Here is a 22,765-nt window from a genome sequence, read left to right as displayed (position 1 = left end):
GTATCTGTTCAGACAGCAAGCAGCAGCAGCAGCACATTTACTGCTGAGAGACAGACTCAACATGTAGATCCAGGTGAGTGTTTGTTATTTGTAAAAGACTGTAGTACGGTGAAACAGGGGTTAGTGCCTGTGCCTAACATTACAAAGGTCCTGAGTAGTTCTGAGTTCAATACCGGGCTCGGGATCTTTCTGTTTGGAGTTTGCATGTTCTCCCCGTGACTGCGTGGGTTCCCTCCGGGTACTCCGGCTTCCTCCCACCTCCAATGACATGCACCAGGGAATAGGTTGATTAACAACACTAAAATTGGCCCTAGTGTGTGAATGTGAGTGTGAATGTTGTCTGTCTATCTGTGTTGGCCCTGCGATGTCCAGGGTGTACCCCGCCTTCCACCCGAATGTAGCTGAGATAGACTCCGGCACCCCCGTAACCCCGGGGGGGACAAGCGGTAGAAAATGGATGGATGGATGGATGAAGTAACAATCCTTTTTCAATTAATGCTCAATGTTAATACATTTGAATCATTAGACTAATTTTTTGCCACAATCACTTTTAAATACACTCAAGCCATTTTGGTCTATTCATCTGAAATAGTTGTCTTACTTTGGCTGTTTTCTCTCACCTGGGTCGCGCAGGAGGTGTATCCTATCCCTGCTGCACTCGGGTGGAAGGCAGGGGACATCCTATACCAAGTCGCCACCTCATAGCAGGGCCAACACAGATAGACAGTCAATCATTCACACTCACATTCACACACGAGGGCCTATATAGTGTTGCCAATCAGCCTACTGATTTCAGAAAATGACTAAATGTATCTTTATCTGTTAAACTCAGCTGATCTCTGTGTCGCATCTCCCCAGATAAGTGGTGTTTGCGTGTGAGTGACAGGAAGAAAAGCTCTGACTTACAAGGGGAGAAGTCCTTCGGTGGCACGTATGTATGTATAAATCTCTAAACACTAAATATAAGACCACCTGTCTTTTTCCTAGGGAAAAATATTGTCTTATATTCGAGTCAATGCATTACAGTATTTTGTATGAAAATAAAAACCTCTGCAAAATTGCCACAGTAAGCAAACAGACACAATGGTGATGCTAGTGTTCAAAATCAAAGAGCTCTGCTTCTTTCTCCTTCCAAAAAGCAAAGCTGCGATCAATATATTTACAAATATCTTCATTGTTGAAACAGGAGAAGTCCATGTCACTGCTGCCCTCCTCTGGCGTGGCACCTTCAACTACAACCGAAGGCACTGGTGTGGTTTCTGATGATGGTCTCGAGTCTCCAAAGAAGCAAACTTTAATATCATCAAAGCCGTCCCCCCATTGTCGCCTCCCGGCCTGAATTTCCTGCAGTACGGCCTTGTGGAAGTTTCTCACTCTCTCCCAGGGAAAAGTCCCCACATGGTCAAAAACTTCGAAACAAAGCAGATGCCTCATTTTCCTCTCCACTGGTGACATCTCCTGCTCCAGAATGTGGAAGTATCCCAGCATGAAGAGGTCTAGGGTCAAGCTGTCATGGTCCACATCTGGCAGGAATTGTTCCGGAGAGTACACAGGAAATGGGTCTTTTGAGGTGCTGGCGGACACATAGGACGTTATAGCCTCCTTCAGCTGGAGTTTATTTTTCCAGGAGTTTAGCATCTTATCAACGGCGCCTCGTTTTTGACAAAAGAGAAACATGGATGGGATTCTCTGCTGGGCTTCTGATTTGAGCTCCTGTTCCTGCCTCGCTGCTCGCACTGAGATAGCGTAAGCTGACTTCTTCCAGTGGCTCAGGAACAGCACTACAATACGCTCTTTCCTCAGGCTGGTAGTCTCCATCACAGGTGGAAGCTTTTTAGGATCACTAGTTAGATTATTAGTTCCGGAAGATTGGTCCTTGCCAGGCACCACTCCAGCAAAAGGATAAATGGCACCAATCTGACCTTCAAAGTTGGCTCTGAGGTTTCTGACTGACACCCCAAACTGACGAAACTCCTTCTCCAGTCGTTCTCTGCGTGATTTGCTGTAGCTCTCCATCCCATGACCAAAAGCCATCCCGATGAGTGGTAGCTTACATCCATTTGTGTTTTGCAACACCTCATGGCCTTGACCTACCGCAAAAACATCCCTTACCTCTGGCAGCCCCGTCATCCCCTCCATCAGACCGTGCACCACGCTCCTCTCAGCTCCATCCTTAGAGGTCTGAGTCAGGCTGGCCACCAGCAAGGACATACTCCTGACAATCTCTGAGACGCGGCTGCACCAAACTGGCAGCGCCCGACTTCCCTGAGCATCCATCTCTTGCAGGGCCTCTTTGTTTAGAGAAATGTTTAGGATAGGGTCAGGTAAAATAGCCCTCAGTTCTTTTGTCAACCTGGTCAGCTCCACCTCATAGGCCTGGTAGCGCTTCTGCAAAGACATGTTGTCGATCTGCTGTTGCAAATACAGAAGATCGTCCTGTGTTAGGAGCTCGCCGAATGGCCCCAAAACGACATTGTGAGTTTGGGAGTACTTCCAGCCATCCACAGAGGAGGAATCATAGGGTAGGTCCTACAAGACATGAAAGAGAGAAGGCAAAGTCAAGTTATAGTTCAGCAGTTCCATTGACAGTTTGTTTTCATGGTCTCCAGAGGATAAAAACTGCCATGTACAATCTCTTCAATGGCTGTGAAAGACCAAATTAGTCTATGAAGGGTACTTTCCCCTGCAGTTCAGTGAATAAGCTAAAACTAGTCAAGGTCTTCCATGTATCCTCAACCAGAAAGAGACCTCAGGACATGGAACTACTGTATAGGTGACCAGAGTCAGGGAAGTCCTGGTATCCCTACGACTCAGACCCCTGATGGATGGATGGATGGATGGACTACAAACTGACCAGTACCTGTCTCATCTGCTCTTCCTCATCCTGCAGTCGGGTCTGCAGCTGCCGTACCATCACCTGACGTTTCCACTCAGCAATGGGCCGGCCAGCCTCATCGTGAGTGGGCACCAGGGACTCAATGTCGGACAGGATCACGTCGACAACTGGTCCCTCTTCTGGACACTCCTCACTGTCAAGTTTCTGCAAGAAGATCAGGGTTCAACTAGATGCATCATTAGTGATTGTGTGCAGATCGTCTTTCGTCTCATGGTCTGGATGTGGGCTTTTCACATCCTGGTTTAGATTCCCTCTCAGGGAAATCCACATACAACATGCCTGCAACATCAGCCTGCCTTTTTAAGGTGGCATAATCTCAAAGGCTCTAATGACTTGGACTGGAGGCTCAAACCCCTTTGCAGAACACCTGCTACTGACCAAAAACCATGGTGAAGAGTCGACTGACCTGTTGTCCGGTGAAGACGGCCGTGATGCCAGCTTGTTTCAGGGACTTGATTGATTTCATGTGGTACATCAGATTGAGATCTCTCTCTGGAGGCTTTAGCTGGTTGAACGAGGTCACCACTAGAAACATAATGCAACACAAAATGTCATGCATCTTGTTAATGTCCTGAAGGAAGTTCTACATCCTTAAGAAATTGCGTGTTAACACTGCTAAGAAAAGCTGAAACTCCAAAGGATGAAACAGACATCATAGGATATTGTAGCAAATAATACCCCCTAGTGGCATTTAGCATCTGATTAGATGCTTACCAACGTGAAATGGTCATTCAGCAATGTCGGGGCATGATTGAAGGATTTTCTTTTCACTGATTTTTGTTTTACTATTATAATATTAATATTAGAGCTGTCAAAGTTAACGTGATAATAACGCGGTAACTATACATTTCAATAACGACACCATTTTTTTTATGAGCGATTAACGTGAACACTTCCTTTTTGACCCTCGAGCCGTGCCGTAGCTGGGGACATTGGCTGGAGTTCACTTGCTACTGATGAGCCACAAGCAAGCAGAAATGGACAAAGGAAAGTCTACCTTATGGAAATATCAGGTACAAAGCCAAGTCTACCTTATGGAAATATCAGGTTTAAAGTCATGGCAAGTTGTTCTCCCGACAAGAAAATACTATTTTTTTCCGCCGTAAGAAGAGGCGACATCCCTGCAGAAAACGCCTGCTGCGCGCATCGTTCTAGAGGTGGGTGGTGCTTCACTTCAGTGTTCAGATTACGGTTAAGGTGCAGTGATAAAATAACATTTATATTGTTATTGTGACTGCTTTAGTCAGTAAGATGACATAAAAGCTCAACAGAAATGAAAGATGGTCGGCAGGATGTCAAAAGGAGATTTGTTTATTGCAATTAGTCGATCCGACATCAAACCAATTACATACTTTTCCGGCTTCAAAATAAAAGCGCTATGCTATACATACAATTTTACTACGTTTAGAGTTTCTGCTTAAAGTACGGGCTTCATATGAGCCGCCACACCTAACAAAATAAATTAATATAATGTATTGTAGAAAACAGAAGAAAACAAACAAAGTCTGACGTTCTTTTTAGTTTTTATGGCCAATTTTATGCTAACAACGGGCCCAATTACAAGTATTTGCTCACACGTCTACCTCCGTGCTTCACTCACAGACACACAACACTTGTTTATTCTCCGCTGAGAATAAACCAATATTATATATTAACACCAGTCATACGCTTGGGGTTGTCCGTGCTGTGGACATACTTTTAATATATTCAAGATATACCAGTGGACAGCGATCTTCACAATTTAAGATGACACTGGCGGCTTTAATGAGAGAAAGGCTCCCAGCAATGCCAAGCATGTCACAGACATGGCGCGACGGAATCTAAGCAGTCTCTGTAAACACGAGTGCAGTCGCCAATAAAACCAAAAATAGGTGCTAGATTTATTGCCAATCGTTTATTTACTACAGTTAAAGTGACTAAAAGGATTGAAGAAACATATACATACATATACAGTATATATATATATATATATATATATATATATATACACACACACATATACAGTATATATATATATATATATATATATATATATATATATTGTATATGTGTATGTATACATCTATATATACCATATATATATATAAATATACATATATACATAAATATACATACATATATACATAAATATATATACATATATATATATATATATATATATATATATATATATATATATATATACATACATATATATATATATATATATATATGCATATATATATATATATATATATATATATATATATATATATATATATATATATATATATATATATATATATATATATATATATATATATATATATGTATGTATGTATGTATTATTGGACAAAGATAAGACCTTCTGAAGGAAAGTTCTGTGGTCAGATGAAACAAAAATTGAGCTGTTTGGCCACAATACCCAGCAATATGTTTGGAGGAGAATAGGTGAGGCCTTTAATCCCAGGAACACCATGCTCACAGTCAAGCATGGTGGTGGTAGTATTATGCTCTGGGCCTGTTTTGCTGCCAATGGAACTGGTGCTTTACAGAGAGTAAATGGGAAAATGAAAAATGAGGACATATATATATATATATATATATATATATATATATATGTATATTTATACATACATGTAAAAAATAGTTTCACCTTTATTATTAGTTTCTAAGTCAAAATGCAACCATTCCACCTATTATGTCCACACACCGTGTCTGCTTTTAAGTACTCTGTGCGTGTGCGTTGCAAGAAATGCTCCTCTGCTCGTAAAACCAGCAATGTCACAACGTGACGACAGAGTGCCGTTATGCCCGCAACATTTAGAAAAAGGGATATTTCAGAGGCAGTATAGTACTGTTTTCAATTCATTAGTACCGCGGTACTTCATTAGTACTGATATACCTTAGGACTACAACCGTAAAATATTTAGATATTTGCTGAATTTTATTTTGTACTTTCGTAAATTGAAATGGAAAAATGTGAAGTGAATTATATGTATATATAATATGTATATATATCGCTTTTCTCTAGAGACTCAATGCTACATTTAAACCAGTGATGCCAGTACTACTTTCTCTAAAGAACGAGTATCATATGTAATACATTTTGACTAATAAAATTTGTTTTTTTTTTGTTTTGTTTTCTCACCAAACCAAAGTTGCTGTTCACCTGACTATAACCGAAAGCACATATGCAGATTCAGTGATGCTAACCAATATCTGAGGAGGCCATTTGTATTTGCTGCATGGAGCCTGATGTTTGTCTGGATGATGAGTTCTTAGGGAGTCGAGGCAGAGAGAGCACCTCTGCCTTTTACCACTGTGTTACATGGCCTTTCTTTTTAACAACACTCAGTAAACATTTGGGAACTGATGAGACCAATTTTTGGAGCTTTTCAGGTGGAATTATTTCCCATTCTTGCTTGATGTACAGCTTAAGTTGTTCAAGTTGGTCTCCTTTGTGGTATTTTACGCTTCATATTGCGCCACACATTTTCAATGGGAGACAGGTAGGCTAGTCTAGTACCCGCACTCTTTTACTATGAAGCCACGCTGTTGTAACACATGGCTTGACATTGACTTGCTGAAATAAGCAGGGGCGTCCATGATACAAAAATGTGTTTTGTTTGTTTTGTTTTTTCGCTAAATGAAAGTTGCTGTTCACCCGACTATAACCGAAAGCACTTATGCAGATTCAGTGATGGACATGTTGTACGTACTAACCAATACCTGAGGAGGCCATTTGTATTTGCTGCATGGAGCCTGATGTTTGTCTTGTTGGAGCATTAGTCAGAGTCACAGAGGAGGAGGAGGATGAGGAGTTCTGAGGGAGTCGAGGCAGAGGGAGCACCTCCTTCACTGGCTGCTGGGAGCATCGTTGACAACATTTAAAGGGACATAGCACAAATATGTCCTCCATTCGGTATTAATGACGAAATAAACATACAATAATGTGGACAAAAGTATTGGGACACCGGCTTTATGGCTCACCATCCCTAAGGTTTTCTTCCCTAAATTGTTCAAAATGTCTTGGTCAGGTGAATAATTGAGATCATGTGTCTTAAATTAATCAAGATGTGCGTCTCAATACTCAATGTCCACTATCACGTGTGTTTATATAATACATATTTCAGCGGCACCTTGCTGTTCTCCATGTTGGTTTTGCTCCTTCACTTGTGTCTCAAAAGCAGCAGACCGTTGACCTTCTTTCCTTTGAGAAGAGAAAACAGATAAAGCGAGCCCTCACACAGAGGATCTCTGAATAGAGGACAGGTAATCAAGCCTCTCTGTGACACTCTCACACACAGCGAGATGCTTAATGCAAAGAACAATGGCCGCTGTGGCAGGCTGAAGCAGAAGGCGGTGAAACGTGACCCTGCCCATGGAAGTGTTGCACGCCACACAGAGTGCGGGAGAAAGCTTGTGAAGAGTTTGTGGAGACGTGATAGCCTGCTGCAGGTAACCCTATTGCTTTGAAGGAGTCCGCTAACAGCATCATTAAACCGCACATTGTTTAGAACATTTGTCCTGCTGAGCAGGTTCAACTGGCCATGGAAGACTTGACAATATTTGCATGTTTTTTAACTAACACAAGTGCCCCCAAAACAAATACTTAGGGCTAACTTAATATAGCTGCAGTAGATGGCAATGTTTAAATCACTGTTTGTTTTATTGTAGAATAAAACACACTTTTTATTTGTCAAATTGTATGCATGGATGGGATTTTATTTATCACTGGATATTATCTTTTCAATATTCAATAAATATTATTCTATCTAATAGAATTTCTAACCTGTGTGTCCTTGAGTTTTTAGAAATAAAGTATTATTGTTATTGATGATTATTATTAATTTGAATGCATGGTTGGGATTTCATTTACCACTGGATTTTAAAATTTCAATATTTTAATATTACATGTTATTCTATTAAACCTACTGTATGTGTTCTTTGTTTTTTTAAATAAAGTATATATTTGTTAGTATTAATATTAATTTGTATGCAGAGGTGGTATTTTATTTCACACTGAATGTTATACTTTCAGTATTTAATTATTACTTGTTATCTTTTTTTTAGCCTTTGTTTTTCGGTGTTTAGAAACATCCATCCATCCATCCATTTTCAACCGCTTATTCCCTTCGGGGTCGCGGGGGGCGCTGCAGCCTATCTCAGCTACAATCGGGCGGAAGGCGGGGTACACCCTGGACAAGTCGCCACCTCATCGCTGTCATGTCTGTGTAATCATGTTTTGTGTTAAGTCATGTTTTTGTTTAGTTATAGGACTCTTTAGTTTCTGTCTTTTCACTCCTTTGTCTTGTTTCCATGATTACCCCATTAGTTCACCTGTTCCACGTTTGGACTCATTGTGCACTCTTGTTTGTCACCATAGCCACCATTAGTTTTCACCTGTCACGTCACGCACCTGTTTCACGTTTTGAGTCACGCACCTGCTTTCACTAATCATGTCCATAGTATTTAAGTTCATTCATTTTCTGTTGTTCGTCCTGACGACCTCACACCACATTTATGCTCTGTCCATTTTTTCATGTCCATGTTCACGCTACTCCTTTTTTGTCCATGCCAAGTAAGTTTTCTTTATTCAAGCCATAGTTTGCAAGTTTTGTTTAATTGTTCATAGTTTATTCTCCGCCACTGTGCGCGCTTTTTGTTTGATCTTTTTTTGTATTTATAGTTAATAAATAAATCATGTACCTTAATTCCCGTCTCGCCCGAGCCAACTTTCCGTTGCATCCCGGAAAAGCAAACTCACAAGATCAAGACTTGACAATCATAGGGCCAACACAGATAGACAGACAACATTCACACTCCCATTCACACACTAGGGCCAATTTAGTGTTGCCAATCAACCTATCCCCAGGTGCATGTCTTTGGAGGTGGGAGGAAGCCGGAGTACCCGGAGGGAACCCACGCAGTCACGAGGAGAACATGCAAACTCCCCACAGAAAGATCCCGAGCCCGGGATTGAACCCAGGACTACTCAGGACTTTCGTATTGTGAACCCCTCCTCCACCGTGCTGCCCATGTTTAGAAACAAAGTATCATTATTTTTTTTATTTTTTTTTTTTAATTTGTATGCATTGGTGGGGGGTTTTTTTTACACTGGATTCAAAATGTTCAATATTTTAAAAATAAATGTTAGTCTTTTTGAACTCATGTGTTCTTGGTTTTTAGAAATATAGTATTATTTATTATTATTACGATTAATAAAAATATTAATTTGTATGCATAGGTAGGATTTTATTTCACACTGGAGGTTATACTTTCAGTATTTTATTATTATATGTTATTCTTTAAAAACCCATGTGTTCTTTGTTTGTTTTTTAAAATAAAGTATGTTTTATTATTATTATTATTACTAGTATTAATATTAATTTGTATGCAGAGGTGGTATTTTATTTCACACTGGATGTTATACTTTTGGTATTTTAATACTTTTTATCTTTTTTTAGCCTTTGTTTTTGGGTGTTTAGAAACAAAGTATCATTGTTATTTATTATTTTTAATTTGTATGCATGGATGGGATTTTATTCCACACTGGATTTTAAATGTTGAATATTTTATGATTAAATTGTATTCTTTTTAAACCCATGTGTTCTTGGGTTTTAGAAATAAAGAATTATTTATTATTATTATGATTAATAATATTAATTTGTATGCATTGGTAGGATTTTATTTCACACTGGATTTTATACTTTCAGTATTTCATCATTACATTTTATTTTTTTAAACTCATGTTTTCCTGGGTTTTAGAAATAAAGTTGTATTTATTATTATTGTTGTCATTATTATTAAAATTAATTGTATGCAGAGGTGGTATTTTATTTCACACTCTGTATTTTTTTTTTTTTTAAGCCTTTGTTTTTGGGTGTTTAGAAACAAAGTATCATTGTTATTTATTATTATCTTTAATTTGTATGCATGGTTGGGATTTTATTTCACATTGGATTTGAAATTTTCAAAATGTTATTATTAAATTGTATTCTTTTTAAACCCATGTGTTCTTGGGTTTTAGAAATAAAGTATTATTTATTTATTTTATTTTTTTATAATAATTGTATGTGGAGGTGGGATCTTATTTCACACTGGATCTTATATTTTTAGTATTTTATTATTACTTTTAATCTTTTTTTTAGCCTTTGTTTTTGGGTGTTTAGAAACAAAGTATCATTGTTATTTATTTATTTATGTATTTTATTGGTATGCATGGGTGGGATTTTATTTCACGCTGGATTTTAAATTTTCAAAATGTTATTAAATTGTATTCTTTTTAAACACATGTGTTCTTGGGTTTTAGAAATAAAGTATTATTTATTATTATTTTTAATAATAATAATATACATTTGTGTGCATAGGTGGGATTTTATTTCACACTGGATTTTAAATTTTCAAAATGTTATTAAATTGTATTCTTTTCAAACCCATGTGTTCTTGGGTTTTAGAAATAAAGTATTATTTATTATTATTATTATTTTTAATAATAATATACATTTGTATGCATAGGTGGGATTTTATTTCACACTGGATTTTATGCGTTCAGTATTTTATCATTACATTTTATTGTTTTTAAACCCATGTTTTCCTGGGTTTTTTAAATAAAGTTATTTATTATTATTGATATTATTATTAATATTAATTGTATGTGGAGGTGGGATCTTATTTCACACTGGATTTTATATTTTTAGTATTTTATTATTAAATTGTATTCTTTTTAAACCCATGTGTTCTTGGGTTTTAGAAATAATGTATTATTTATCATTATTATAGAGATTGCAAGATCAACATTTTCCTTATTACTTCTGTAAATAACAGCAACATTTTTGGTACATTATATACAAATAGGTGAACAATTTAGATCTAATACATTTAGCCTATGAGAAGTTTCCTCATGGTGTTACAGGAAAAGAATAATCATACACCAATTCATACTTTTTCAGCTCAAATACAAATGTAATTATCAGTTCCTCCTTTAGACCCAAACGTATAAAAACTAACACACATACTGTATATTTTAGAAAATATACTGGTTGATGAGTAAAATACTAACTTGAACCCTAATAGTAATCTTTCACAATATTGGCAATTGTACTTACAGTAAAGTCGTGACGCTATGGCAGCACCAGCAAGATGCGAGGGAGTAAAAGGTAACAAATATGGAATTAATCAGTCGGACTGCCCACACTTGTAGGTCTCCAAAGGATCTGAACAAGACTGCAGCAGCAGCATCACCTGGAACCGAACCTCAGATGCTGAGGGAGGTGCTGTAGGTCCCTGTCCATAATTAAAAGGGTGGATAGGGTGACCTGTACATGGTGGTGCTATAGAAGAGGTGGACATATGCAGCAGATACCCTCCGGTGTATGGTTGCCTCCTCACGTGTTGAGACGCATGATGATGATGATGATGGAGGTAACGTCAGAACAAGTCTGTGATTTAAAAAAAAAAAAATGCAATATATGCGCAAAGATTATATATACTGAAATTATTGATCACCCACCAGATCCATCAAAGTGGACATACCTGCAATCCATTGGTGATGACAGTGCTGGAAAACGGCAATGATGACCCCTGACCCCCTTGTACAATGTGGAGCCTTTCAATCAAATATGCTTGGAAATAAATTCATTAAGCGCAGAACTATATAAAAAAAATTTTAAATTGAAATTGTCTTTTTTATTTGATGTTCTGTACTGGGTAGTTTTGCTCATTAAAAAGGACAAACGCTTTAAAATAAACAGCGGTACCTCAAGATACAACTTTAATTGGTTTTTATATATATATATACACATTTATATTCATACTGTATATTACATCTATATTCATACTGTATATTACATTTATATTCATACTGTATATTATTCACTGTTAAAAGCGGCCCTCTGAGGGCAACCATAACTGCGATGTGGCCCTCAATGAAAATGAGTTTGACACCCCTGTTCTAAGGTATCTCCTTCAAGCTGCTTCTCCGTCAAATAGGCGCTTCTTCATCCATCAATCCATTTTCTACCGCTTGTCCATTTTGGGGTCGCAGAGAGTGCTGGAGCTTCATATTTTCATTAATAAATGTCCGCAGTTTAAATATTGTTTTAACATTTTTGGCTGGCGACTCTTTCTGCGTCTGTATAATGCAGAGTAACAGTGCTATGCTCGAACTACTCTTCTTACGGGTTTAAAGCACAACAATTAGCCAAGAGACAGCTCGTACACCGACAAAGTGCACAGGTATCCTGAGGTACCACTGTGTAATGACCAAATTACCTAAAATGCTGTTTAATTAGTACAAACCCCAAAACCAGTGAATTTGGCACGTTGTGTAAATCGTAAATAAAAACAGAATACAATGATTTGCAAATCCTTTTCAACCTATATTCAGTTGAATAGATTGCAAAGACAAGATACTTAACGTTCGAACTGGAAAACTGTGTTATTTTTTGCAAATATTAGCTAATTTGGAATTTGATGCCTGCAACATGTTTCAAAAAAGCTGCCACAAGTGGCAAAAAATAATGAGAAAGTTGAGGAATGCTCATTAAACACTTATTTTGAACATCCCACAGGTGAACTGGTTAATTGGGAACAGGTGGGTGCCATGATTGGGTATAAAAGCAGCTTCCATGAAATGCTCAGTCATTCACAAACAAGGATGGGGCGAGGGTCACCACTTTGTGAACAAATGCGTGAGTAAATTGTCCAACAGTTTAATAACATTTCTCAACAAGCTGTTGCAAATAATTTAGGAATTTTACCATCTACGGTCCGTAATATCATTAAAAGGTTCAGAGAATCTGGAGAAATCACTGCATGTAATATTGAATGCACGTAGTGCATCAAAAAGCGACATCAGTGTGTAAAGGATATCACCACATGGGCTCAGGAACACTTCAGAAAACCCCTGTCAGTAACTACAGTTGGTTGCTACATCTTTAAGTGCATGTTAAAACTCAACTATGCAAAGCGAAAGCCATTTATCAACAACACCCAGAAACGCCGCCGGCTTTGTAGGGCCGAGCTCATCTAAGATGGACTGATGCAAAGTGGAAAAGTGTTCTGTGGTCTGACGAGTCCGCATTTCAAATTGTTTTTGGAAACTGTGGACGTTGTGTCCTCCGGAACAAAGAGGAAAAGAACCATCCAGATTGTCATAAGCGCAAAGTTCAAAAGCCAGCATCTGTGATGGTATGGGGGTGTATTAGTGCCTAAGGTATGGGTAACTTACACTTCCGTGAAGGCACCATTAATGCTGAAAGGTACATACAGGTTTTGGAGCAACATATGTTGCCATCCAAGCAACGTTATCATGGACGCCCCTGCTTATTTCAACAAGACAATGCCAAGCCACATGTTACAACAGCGTGGCTTCATAGTAAAAGAGTGCGGGTACTAGACTGACCTGCCTGTAGTCCAGAACTGTCTCCCATTGAAAATGTGTGGCGCATTATGAAGCCTAATATACCACAACGGAGACCCCGGACCGTTGAACAACTTAAGCTGTACATCAAGCAAGAATGGGAAATAATTCCACATGAAAAGCTTCAAAAATTGGTCTCCACAGTTCCCAAACGTTTACTGAGTGTTGTTAAAAGGAAAGGCCATGTAACACAGTGGTAAAAATGCCCCTGTGCCAACTTTTTTGCAGTGTGTTGTTGCCATTAAATTCTAAGTTAATGATTATTTGCAAGAAGAAAAAAAATAAGTTTCTCAGTTCGAACATTAAATATCTTGTTTTTGCAGTCTATTCAATTGGATATAAGTTGAAAAGGATTTGCAAATCATTGTATTCTGTTTCTATTTACGACTTCACTGGTTTTGGGTTTTGTAAATAGATAAATGCATACCCACATGCCATTTCATTAGGTACATCCTTTACAGACATTAGTTTGGCATGCATGTAGCTGAATAACCAAAAAGCAGAGTATTATGCAGACACAGTTCTAATCTACACCAAACCACAATAAAAATACAATTCAATCATTTTCAACACTTATTTATTTGTCTTGACCCCCCTCTCCCAACAACATTAGTTAGGTGTCAACACACACGGCAGAGAAACCTCCGGAACAATGAAAAGATAAACGTGAGATGCGGGCCTGACCGCACTGACAAAACTGATCCGCAATCAGCCCCGCGACACTTGCAACAAGCTAGTTATTTCTATTTCTATTGTCGTGAATGCATGGTGAAATACAGTGGAGGAGAGAGAGAGATACAGTAATAGCATTTGTTCAGAGAGACTCGACGAGCGTCGTTTATATACAATACAGAGCTAAGAGGAAGGTTTCATTACAAAGATCATCAATGACAATAAACTTTACACCGGTATTTAGGAGAGAGCGAGGAGGGGGAGGATGCTGATATACGAGCGAGCGGACCTGCGTGCTGCGATCCAGTGCTAAGAAGCAACGTAAACAAAGCATTGTATGATCGGAAAGTCAATTCTTATGAAATCATACGGAATAAAGCCAGGTATGTGCACCAGTACACCTAAATAGTGCATTCTATTCTAAAACCCTCACAACCTCAAAAAATAAAGCTTTACAGACATCTTTTATAGAATAAAATGTGACTGCATTGAGATGACCCAAAACATGACAAAAAAAATGACATTATTGTTACGTTTCCTACATTTCCGTGGTTCTAAACGAGGTTGCATGGCTCAACAGGTTGGTTGGCCCGGAGCTTGCAAACAGGAAACAACACAAATGGCTGTCAGGCCACGTGCTTTAGTTTTCAAACATTTCCTGACATTTTAGGCACAGTTTCGGGTCATCGTGGTGCAGCAAACTACTAATAAGCAGATTTGGACTTTTTTTTTTAAACAATGTGGCTTTTTAGCTTAGCAACGATATACCCTACATTACAGGCTATATACGACGGAGCTTTGATGAGAGCTTATAAAAGTCATATTTTTTGGTATGTCAGCTTATTTTACATACAAGCTAGTCTTACACATGAAAAGAGGCGGTGGATAAACTAGCTGGTGCATGGACCTGCCCTCTTTTTAATGATCTCAGCAGAATTTAGTAGGAATTCTTGCGAACGAAAAAAAAAAAAAAAAAAAGCAACGAGACAGGGTTTTAAACAAAACTGTAAAACGTGACATCATGATAAATTGGTTACAGTAGACGTCATAATAAACACATGAAGCCTTACATTGTGTCTCTACGTTTTGTTATTCAAACGCCACCAATTCACAGAAAGGGGGATCACAATGTTTTTGTTTGAAATACTTACTAAATGCTCATTAAGGGACAGGCTCACGCATTACAAGTCAGTACAGGTCCATTTGGATCTCCTTTATGTCGCTACCAGTGGGGATATGACCTCATCCTTATAAGCTGTCACAGGAAAATGTCGAAAGCATTCACGCACAACTAGGAAAGTCACGATTGGTCAACAAAAATGTTACGGCATCCCAACGCAAATCAGGGTTTCGGCGAGCCGATGGACTAGCAACGATTAGATTGGATGCCACCGTGATTGAGTGAAGAAGGGGCATACAGAACTATTTAGGGTGTCATAGTGGAGAAGTCGGACTTTGTGGAGCAGTTCCTCCAACATCTTATGAGACAGCATAGAACCCTTTGCAATGTATCATCACCCATTATTTGATTATACCTGATTTAAATTAGGACTCATTTGGTCAAAGTACCTAAAACAGGGCTATTCAACTATTCCGGCCTGGGAATGACACCATCATACCTGCCCGGTTTAAAACTTGGTAGAAACATTTTTTGGCAGCAAATTCCCCAAAACACTAGCCAGCTTCTGTTATATAGAGGAACTTGGACCAGTGTGAACACATTGGCAGATCCTTGCATTGACATTCTAACTTAGCTTGCAAACAAAGAACACTGGGATCCAAACTTGTGATTTACATAACTGAGGCGTTCCTCAAGGCACCGCTTTAAGTCCTCTTACATTTTTTGGTTTGCCATGTGATTTATACAACTAAGGTGTTGCTGGAGTTTATTTACCTCAGTCAGTAGTCCGGGGGTCAGCAACCCGCGGCTCTTTAGTGCCGCCTTAGTGGCTCCCTGGAGCATTTAAAAAAAAAAGGATTTAAAATAGAAAAAGATGGGGGGGGGGGAATACTTTTTTTGTTTTAGTATGTTTTTTTGTTTAAGGACAAACATGACACAAACCTTCCCAATTGTTGGAAAGCCCACTGTTTAATGTTTGTGTGTATGCTTCACTGATGAGAGTATTTGGTGAACATCGTTTTGTCCTACTAATTTTGGCGATTCTTGAACTCACCATAGAGTGGACTGTTTGTTTACATGTAAAATCTTCCACTCCTTGTTTGTCTCATTTTGTCCACCAAACGTTTTATGCTGTGCGTGAATACACAAAAGTGCGCTTTGTTGATGTTTTTGACTTGTAGGAGTGCTAATCAGGCATATCTGGTCAATGCATGACTTAAAGCTAATCAATGCTAACATGCTATTTAGGCTAGCTGTATGTTTATAATGCATCATTATGTCTCATTTGTAGGTATATTTGAGCTCATTTAATATCCTTTACTTTTATCCTCTTTGTATATAATTTAGTTTTGCATGTCTCATGACACATTATCTGTATGTAATATTGGCTGCATTTCAGATAGTTGTTTGTGTGCCATGTTGTTCCAGACCACAGCAAACATTACCTAGCTTGCCAAAGATTGTAATAAATCTATTAAAAGAAGACAGCGTGCCGTTTCCTTTAACTTGGACACACACATCTAAACCTTTGGCCATTAAAAGCCAGTCATTTCCAGGAGTTATCTCACCTTCTTAGTAGCCTCTGATTTACTAATGGTTTGTAATGTTGTAAAAATGTGTAGAATAAATATTACATTTCAACATTTCTGTCAACGAAGATTTGCTTCAGCCTGCGGCAGTCATTTTGATAGTAGGCTATTATAGCTAATATAGACACTTACGTCATGTGTTGCCTTCAATATAAGACTTATATACAGCGTTTAATTTTTTTGCGGCTCCAGACAGATTAGTTTTTTGTGTTTTTGGTCCAATATGGCTCTTTCAACGTTTTTGGTTGCCGACCCCAGCAGTAGTCACTAGTTCAACTTCTTTAGTTATACTGCAGGTGTTCATCAAGGTTCTGTTTTAGGTCTTCTCTTTTTCACAATTCGGGCAATTCAACTGGTTTGTTTTGATTAAACAAATGTTGTAAGAGGCTCACATTTTTGCAGCGGATTCTTAAAAACACTAGAGTGCTGTCATAGAGATAATTTTTGACTAGCTTTTATGCAGAAAGTCCTTAAAAACAGCAGAGTGTTCTTGTAACTCTTGACAAAATTAATAGAACAAACTCAAATGTTTACTGTAGAGGACGCTGGTTCCTCAGAATATAAAAAATAAGACAAACAGTGACATCCCCAGTCCTTAGCTTTCTGGAAATGTGGGCCCCATAACAATTGAGTTGAATATCCCTGGCTTAGGAGGAGTTTATCAGAGTCCAACCCTAGGTTTTTAGCTCCAAATTGTCTTTTTAAACCAAAATGGCCATCTTTGTTTTCAAACATGGGCTTTTTAAAACTTTTTTCCGGCATCCTGTCATGACATAATTTCGTGACAATCTGGGAAACTGTCAACACAATGCTGAAATATAAAATGTTTCACCAAGTCTGATGCACTTGCAAACTTTGGTAAATTCTCATGCATGTTAAAGGTCTGAAAAATGCGAGAAAATGCATGTCATAAAAATGTCAATCTGAATCGAGCATTCGATACTTGGGCTCAACTTATTTGTCTTTAAATATGAAAGTTACCTTTACATCGTTGCAAACATTCCTCCAATTGATGCGGTTATTCTTTTGTTTTCATTAATCTCCTGCACCTGGGCGTGAAATACAATTTATACACATAACTCACCATATTCACACGTATACCAATACCAGTATAGAGGTTTAAACATGTCTGTTGGGTCTTTAAATCGGATCCTTACGGCTGCGCAGGTTTGGTCACATTATAAAAACAAGGCTTTGGTTATACAACAACCAAGTGAATGATGCAACACATTAACTCAACGAGGGTCATAAGTGCTGTGCAACCAAATTGGTCAGTTATTCACGAGTAAATAAAAGTATAAAGCAACAATTAATAATATATAGAAGGGATGGGTTTTTTTTTGAAGGCAATAGTGTTTTCGCTCATATTCAGCTTCAGATAAACAACAAAACAAGAGGAGAGTAGACCTTAATAATGCTGCATGCTACTTAAAATGACACGTGTTCTCTCCACAGGGATGTAAGAACAGCACAATACTCGGACTGGCATCCCTGCACTTAAAAACGCGGAGAAACCTTCCCCCCCACTGGGTGGCGCTGTGTAGAAATGGATGTGGCTCGTGTCAGTTTAACGACAATAACTGGAGGATTACAGGAGGCACATGGATATGAATACACACTGCTTGGTCACCATGCAGGCTTGTTAACAGTTAACTATTGAGTGATGGGTATATATATATATATAAATATATATATATACACACATATATATATATATATAAACACACACATATATATACATTTGTGTAGATGTGTGTGTATATATATATATATATATATATATATATATATATATACATACATATATGTGTATATATATTTATATATAAATATTTATTAATATATATATACCCATATATATACACACACATATACAGTATATATATACGTGTGTGTGTGTGTGTATATAGGTTATTTCAATGTTGCTTTATGTAGAAGTGTATTTATGTGGTTGGTGGGGCAGGTGAGTGATTTGTATCATTTGTGTGTGTGTGTGTGTGTGTGTGTGTGTGTATGCGTGGGTGTGTACAGTAGATCATTTGTCACTATAGGCCCCTTTTATTCTTACATCCTCTGGGCAACCGGTACTGACTGGAGAGACTTTCTTCTTGAGAGTTTGGACCTGCGGGAAAAAAAACAAAAAACATATGAATATTATTTTTAATATAATGGCATTTGGTCCACCACTGTTTGATAAATGTACAGTATATAGTCAGGAAGTTCAATCAATAAATGCTAGTATTACACATACATATGGAGAATATAGACTATTAAAAAATATTACACATATTATCAAAAAGTAATATGAAATAATGCTAATATTATAGGTACATCAACATATATATTATACTTCCACTGTGAAGTGAATTATATTTATATAGCGCTTTTCTCCGGTGACTCAAAGTGCTTTACATAGTGAAACCCATTATCTAAGTAACATTCAAACCAGTGTGGGTGGCTTACTAACATTAGTGTGGTTTACTAACAATATATATAATTGAAATAATACAATGTACATACATTTTTAAAATATAGCACATAATAACTGTATTTAGACTATATATTGTAGACTATTTAAAATAATGCACATACTATAAAAAATGTATCAAATAATGCTAATATTACAAATACATAAACATATACAGTAAATAATACTAAACCACCCAATGTGGTTTACTAAAACTAAATATTTACTGGATATTACACATCTATTTTAATAAAAATAAAATATTTAAAATATTACACATTTTATAGCAAGATAACAATAAATAATGCAAATATAAATATTTAAACATATAAATAATACTAAGCCATCCACCATAATTTACTAACAATATATAGTTAGAATATATATTAAAATGTAAAATTCACTTAAATCAATAAATGTTTATATTGCACATAAACTGGCATTCTAATAAATACGATAACAGAAAATTTCATTTTAGAAAATCTAGAACCATGCATTAAAATGTTATATAAGATGGGATAATATTTAACCATTTACCATGCAAACTTAAATTTAAAAAAATATAATAATACTGCACATATATTTAAAAAAGTGTAACAACTGGAAATATCCATTTAAAAAACATCTAGTACTATGTATTAAAACAATACAAACAATTGAATACGATTTAACCGTGCACCCTGTAACCTTTAAATCAATAGACGGTTATTGCACATATATTTTAATAAATATGATAACTGAAAATATAATTTTTTTTATCTAGAAGGATGTATTTAAATGTTACAAAAATTAACCATGAATCAGTAAATATTTATATTACACATCTCAGCGACATTGGTAAAAAATATTAGGAACATGTATAATGAATGATGAAAATAATAAACATGTATAGTCAGAATGAAAATGCAATAGAATTTCAACACATTCAAATCAATACTTTTATTACACATCTTATAGCTCTCATCATTAAAAGTATATAGAAGCATGATAATGATGAAATAATATTATAAATGTAATTATATAAAGTATCTGAATTATTAGAACCAGCCCAGGTACGTAAAGAACAATACATTATGCAGGGTCACCTAACATTCTATAGTAAATGTAAGCTTGTAAAAGTTCTCATCAGTCTAATAAGGGGAATAAAATGAAAATTGCAGTGTATACAATAATATTTGGCTAATTGAGATTTATGTTGTTGTTTTTTAAATTAACGTTGGTTAAGTTGTTCTTTCTGTACTCACCTAATGGTACCCGCCAACAAAGGATTGAAGGCATAAAGCCAGTCATGCATCTCTTTGTCGTTGTTGGCTTGTAGCAGTATCCCACGATGGTCGGTGCACACGGTGAACGTGTTTGGGGTCTGCAAACAAAACGCAGTGCAGAGGTGGTACTTTTGTCAAATAAACGGCAGGAATCGTGTGACGCTTTGCTCGTACCCGCAGCAAGGTCTGTTTGTCTTCACTGTATTCCACCTTGGCCGACGACAGGTTGATGACGGCTCGCTCCACGTTGTCTCTCTCGCTGCGATAAAGGTAAACGTAGGGACGGCGCACCACCACGTAGCGTTTGACCCAGCCGCTGGTGTGCGGCTCCAAGAAGTGCAGGTAGCCCTTCTTTGACACGATGGGGCTGATGACAAGATGATGGGTCACATTTAAATGAAACCTTTAGCCACATAAACATTTAAAGCTGCGCGTGGTAATCCCCACCTGACTCGGATCTCTTGTATATCGGGAACAAAGCTGCAGCCTTTGAGAGCCTTCTTTCTGTCCACTGGGCTGAACGGGTCCAGATCAGGGGTGGATGCTCCTGAACCGGGCTCAGTGTGTCTACAACATAAACATGAACAATTTATTATATAAAACAAGAATGTATCAATGCTCAACCTATATGTAATTACAAATGTACATTGGACATGGTATAAGTGTTAAATACAAACAAATACTTTCATGCAATCCAACTATTGCACAAACAAGCTGTTTATTATGGCGAGTCAAATGGAACAGATTAAATAAATATTTACATTTTTAAATAAATACTTCAATGTGTCATTAATTAATTATAATTGGAATGAAAACATACATGTGTTATTAAATATGTAATTAATTATTAATAATGTCCAATTAGATTTCATTATTTAGTCATTTCATAAATTATTGATTTCATTATTTCTATCTGTAATAATAATCCAAAACAAGAATTCAGCAAATATGTGAAATAATATCCAAAGGGCGTGCAATTCCAAAAACTAAAATATTTCAAGTCACGGTATTTGATGTTATGCGCAATGGCAAAGTTCAGCACGGTAATCATTGAAAGGAATAACTCCAGCGGTGCTTTTGCCCTGAATTTTTAGTGTACGTGTGTGTGCGTGCGAGTGTGTGTGCATGTGTGTATTATGTATGTGTGTGTGTGTGGGTGTGTGTTTGGCAGTAATGGCCAAAAACAAATGTGTGATACTAACAATAGAACTGGAAATGGAACTAGGAAATTGGCCAATTACGTCTGTGTCCTGGCTGGTAAGTACAACATGGATAATAATTGAAAAAAATGCAATAAAGATTATTCAGAAAAGGGTTTCAAATTTAAACTAGAGGCCAGGCTCTCACTGCATTTTTATTTAACTTGTGTATCAGTGTTTCTCACAGGACTGCAATCATTTGTTTTTTTTGGGTTAGATGACTTAATTGTCTAATTTGCGTAATAGGCCAAGACGCATGTGCATGTGATTGTAATGGATGCTGTAGGGGAAAGGAATAACATGAAAAGTGAGTAAAAACAAACAAACTGAAAAGCAGAATGACAACAGTTGTCCCCCGTTTATCGGTGTTAATTAGTTCCAAACATGACCACAAATTAATTTCTGCAAAGCAGGAATCATTTGTTATAAATCAAGTATGTTAATACCTACAGTAAATAAAAAAACGCTCATAGCTTTCTAAATAAGTTTTTCATCAATATGAGAGCTCTCTCGACATGAAATGAGGCTTAGCCAATCAGTGGCCACGATACTTACGAGCGCATGCTAATTGGTTTGGTCTCTAGGATAAGGATTGATGGTTCATTTTCTCTTTGGTCCGGAGGACACAACGTCCACATTTTCCCCAAAAAATTTGATATGTGGACTCGTCAGACCACAGAACACTTTTCCACTTTGCATCAGTCCATCTTAGATGAGCTCGGGCCCAGCGAAGCCGGCGGCGTTTCTGGGTGTTGTTGATAAATGGCTTTCGTTTTGCATAGTAGAGTTTTAACTTGCATTTACAGATGTAGCGACGGACTGTAGTTACTGAAAGTGGATTTCTGAGGTGTTCCTGAGCCCATGTGGTGATATCCTTTACACACTGATGTCGGTTTTTGATGCAGTATCGCCTGAGGGATCGAAGGTCACGGGCATTCAACGTTGGTTTTGTGCCTTGCCGTTTACGTGCAGTGATTTCTCCAGATTCTCTAAATGATATTACAGACCGTAGATGGTGAAATCCCTAAATTCCTTGCAATAGCTCGTTGAGAAATTTGCTCACGCATTTGTTCAAACTGGTGACCCTCGCCCCATCCTTTTTTGTGAATGACTGAGCATTCCATCTAGGCGCAGTCAAGGCGTTGAGGGGAT

At 37.3% G+C, this 22,765-nt stretch overlaps 2 protein-coding genes across 15 annotated transcripts in view; both read right to left on the bottom strand.

Moving 5' to 3' along the window:
• Window positions 1-837: 837 nt before the first annotated feature.
• espnlb (espin like b) lies at window positions 838-9,739 on the bottom strand. Of its 2 annotated transcripts, XM_061979428.2 has the most exons (5): window positions 7,018-9,739; window positions 6,608-6,740; window positions 3,303-3,421; window positions 2,861-3,040; window positions 838-2,529 (listed from the first exon to the last, which is right to left on the bottom strand). In XM_061979428.2, the coding sequence occupies exons 1-5, from the start codon at window positions 7,030-7,032 to the stop codon at window positions 1,093-1,095; spliced, it is 1,884 nt and encodes a 627-aa protein (XP_061835412.1). In that variant the 5' UTR covers window positions 7,033-9,739; the 3' UTR covers window positions 838-1,092. The 2 variants fall into 2 exon arrangements, with proteins under 2 accessions (XP_061835412.1, XP_061835411.1); XM_061979427.2 differs by having other exon boundaries at window positions 6,608-9,739.
• Window positions 9,740-13,861: 4,122 nt separating this feature from the next.
• kif1ab (kinesin family member 1Ab) overlaps window positions 13,862-22,765 on the bottom strand; it is a 60,765-nt gene continuing 51,861 nt past the window's right edge. For all 13 annotated transcript variants that reach the window (XM_061979413.2, XM_061979414.2, XM_061979415.2 and 10 more), the window contains 4 exons: window positions 20,862-20,981; window positions 20,589-20,781; window positions 20,394-20,512; window positions 13,862-18,804 (listed from right to left, as the gene is read on the bottom strand). In XM_061979413.2, coding sequence (XP_061835397.1) covers window positions 18,747-18,804; window positions 20,394-20,512; window positions 20,589-20,781; window positions 20,862-20,981 — 490 coding nt within the window. In that variant the 3' untranslated portion in view covers window positions 13,862-18,746. The remainder of the gene's footprint in view (window positions 18,805-20,393; window positions 20,513-20,588; window positions 20,782-20,861; window positions 20,982-22,765) is intronic.

This window comes from Nerophis lumbriciformis, linkage group LG19 (genome assembly GCF_033978685.3).
Source record: "Nerophis lumbriciformis linkage group LG19, RoL_Nlum_v2.1, whole genome shotgun sequence".
Lineage (NCBI taxonomy): Eukaryota > Metazoa > Chordata > Actinopteri > Syngnathiformes > Syngnathidae > Nerophis > Nerophis lumbriciformis.
The sequence above is the reverse complement of the archived record's forward strand: the minus strand, read 5'-3'. Positions and strand labels throughout refer to the sequence as shown.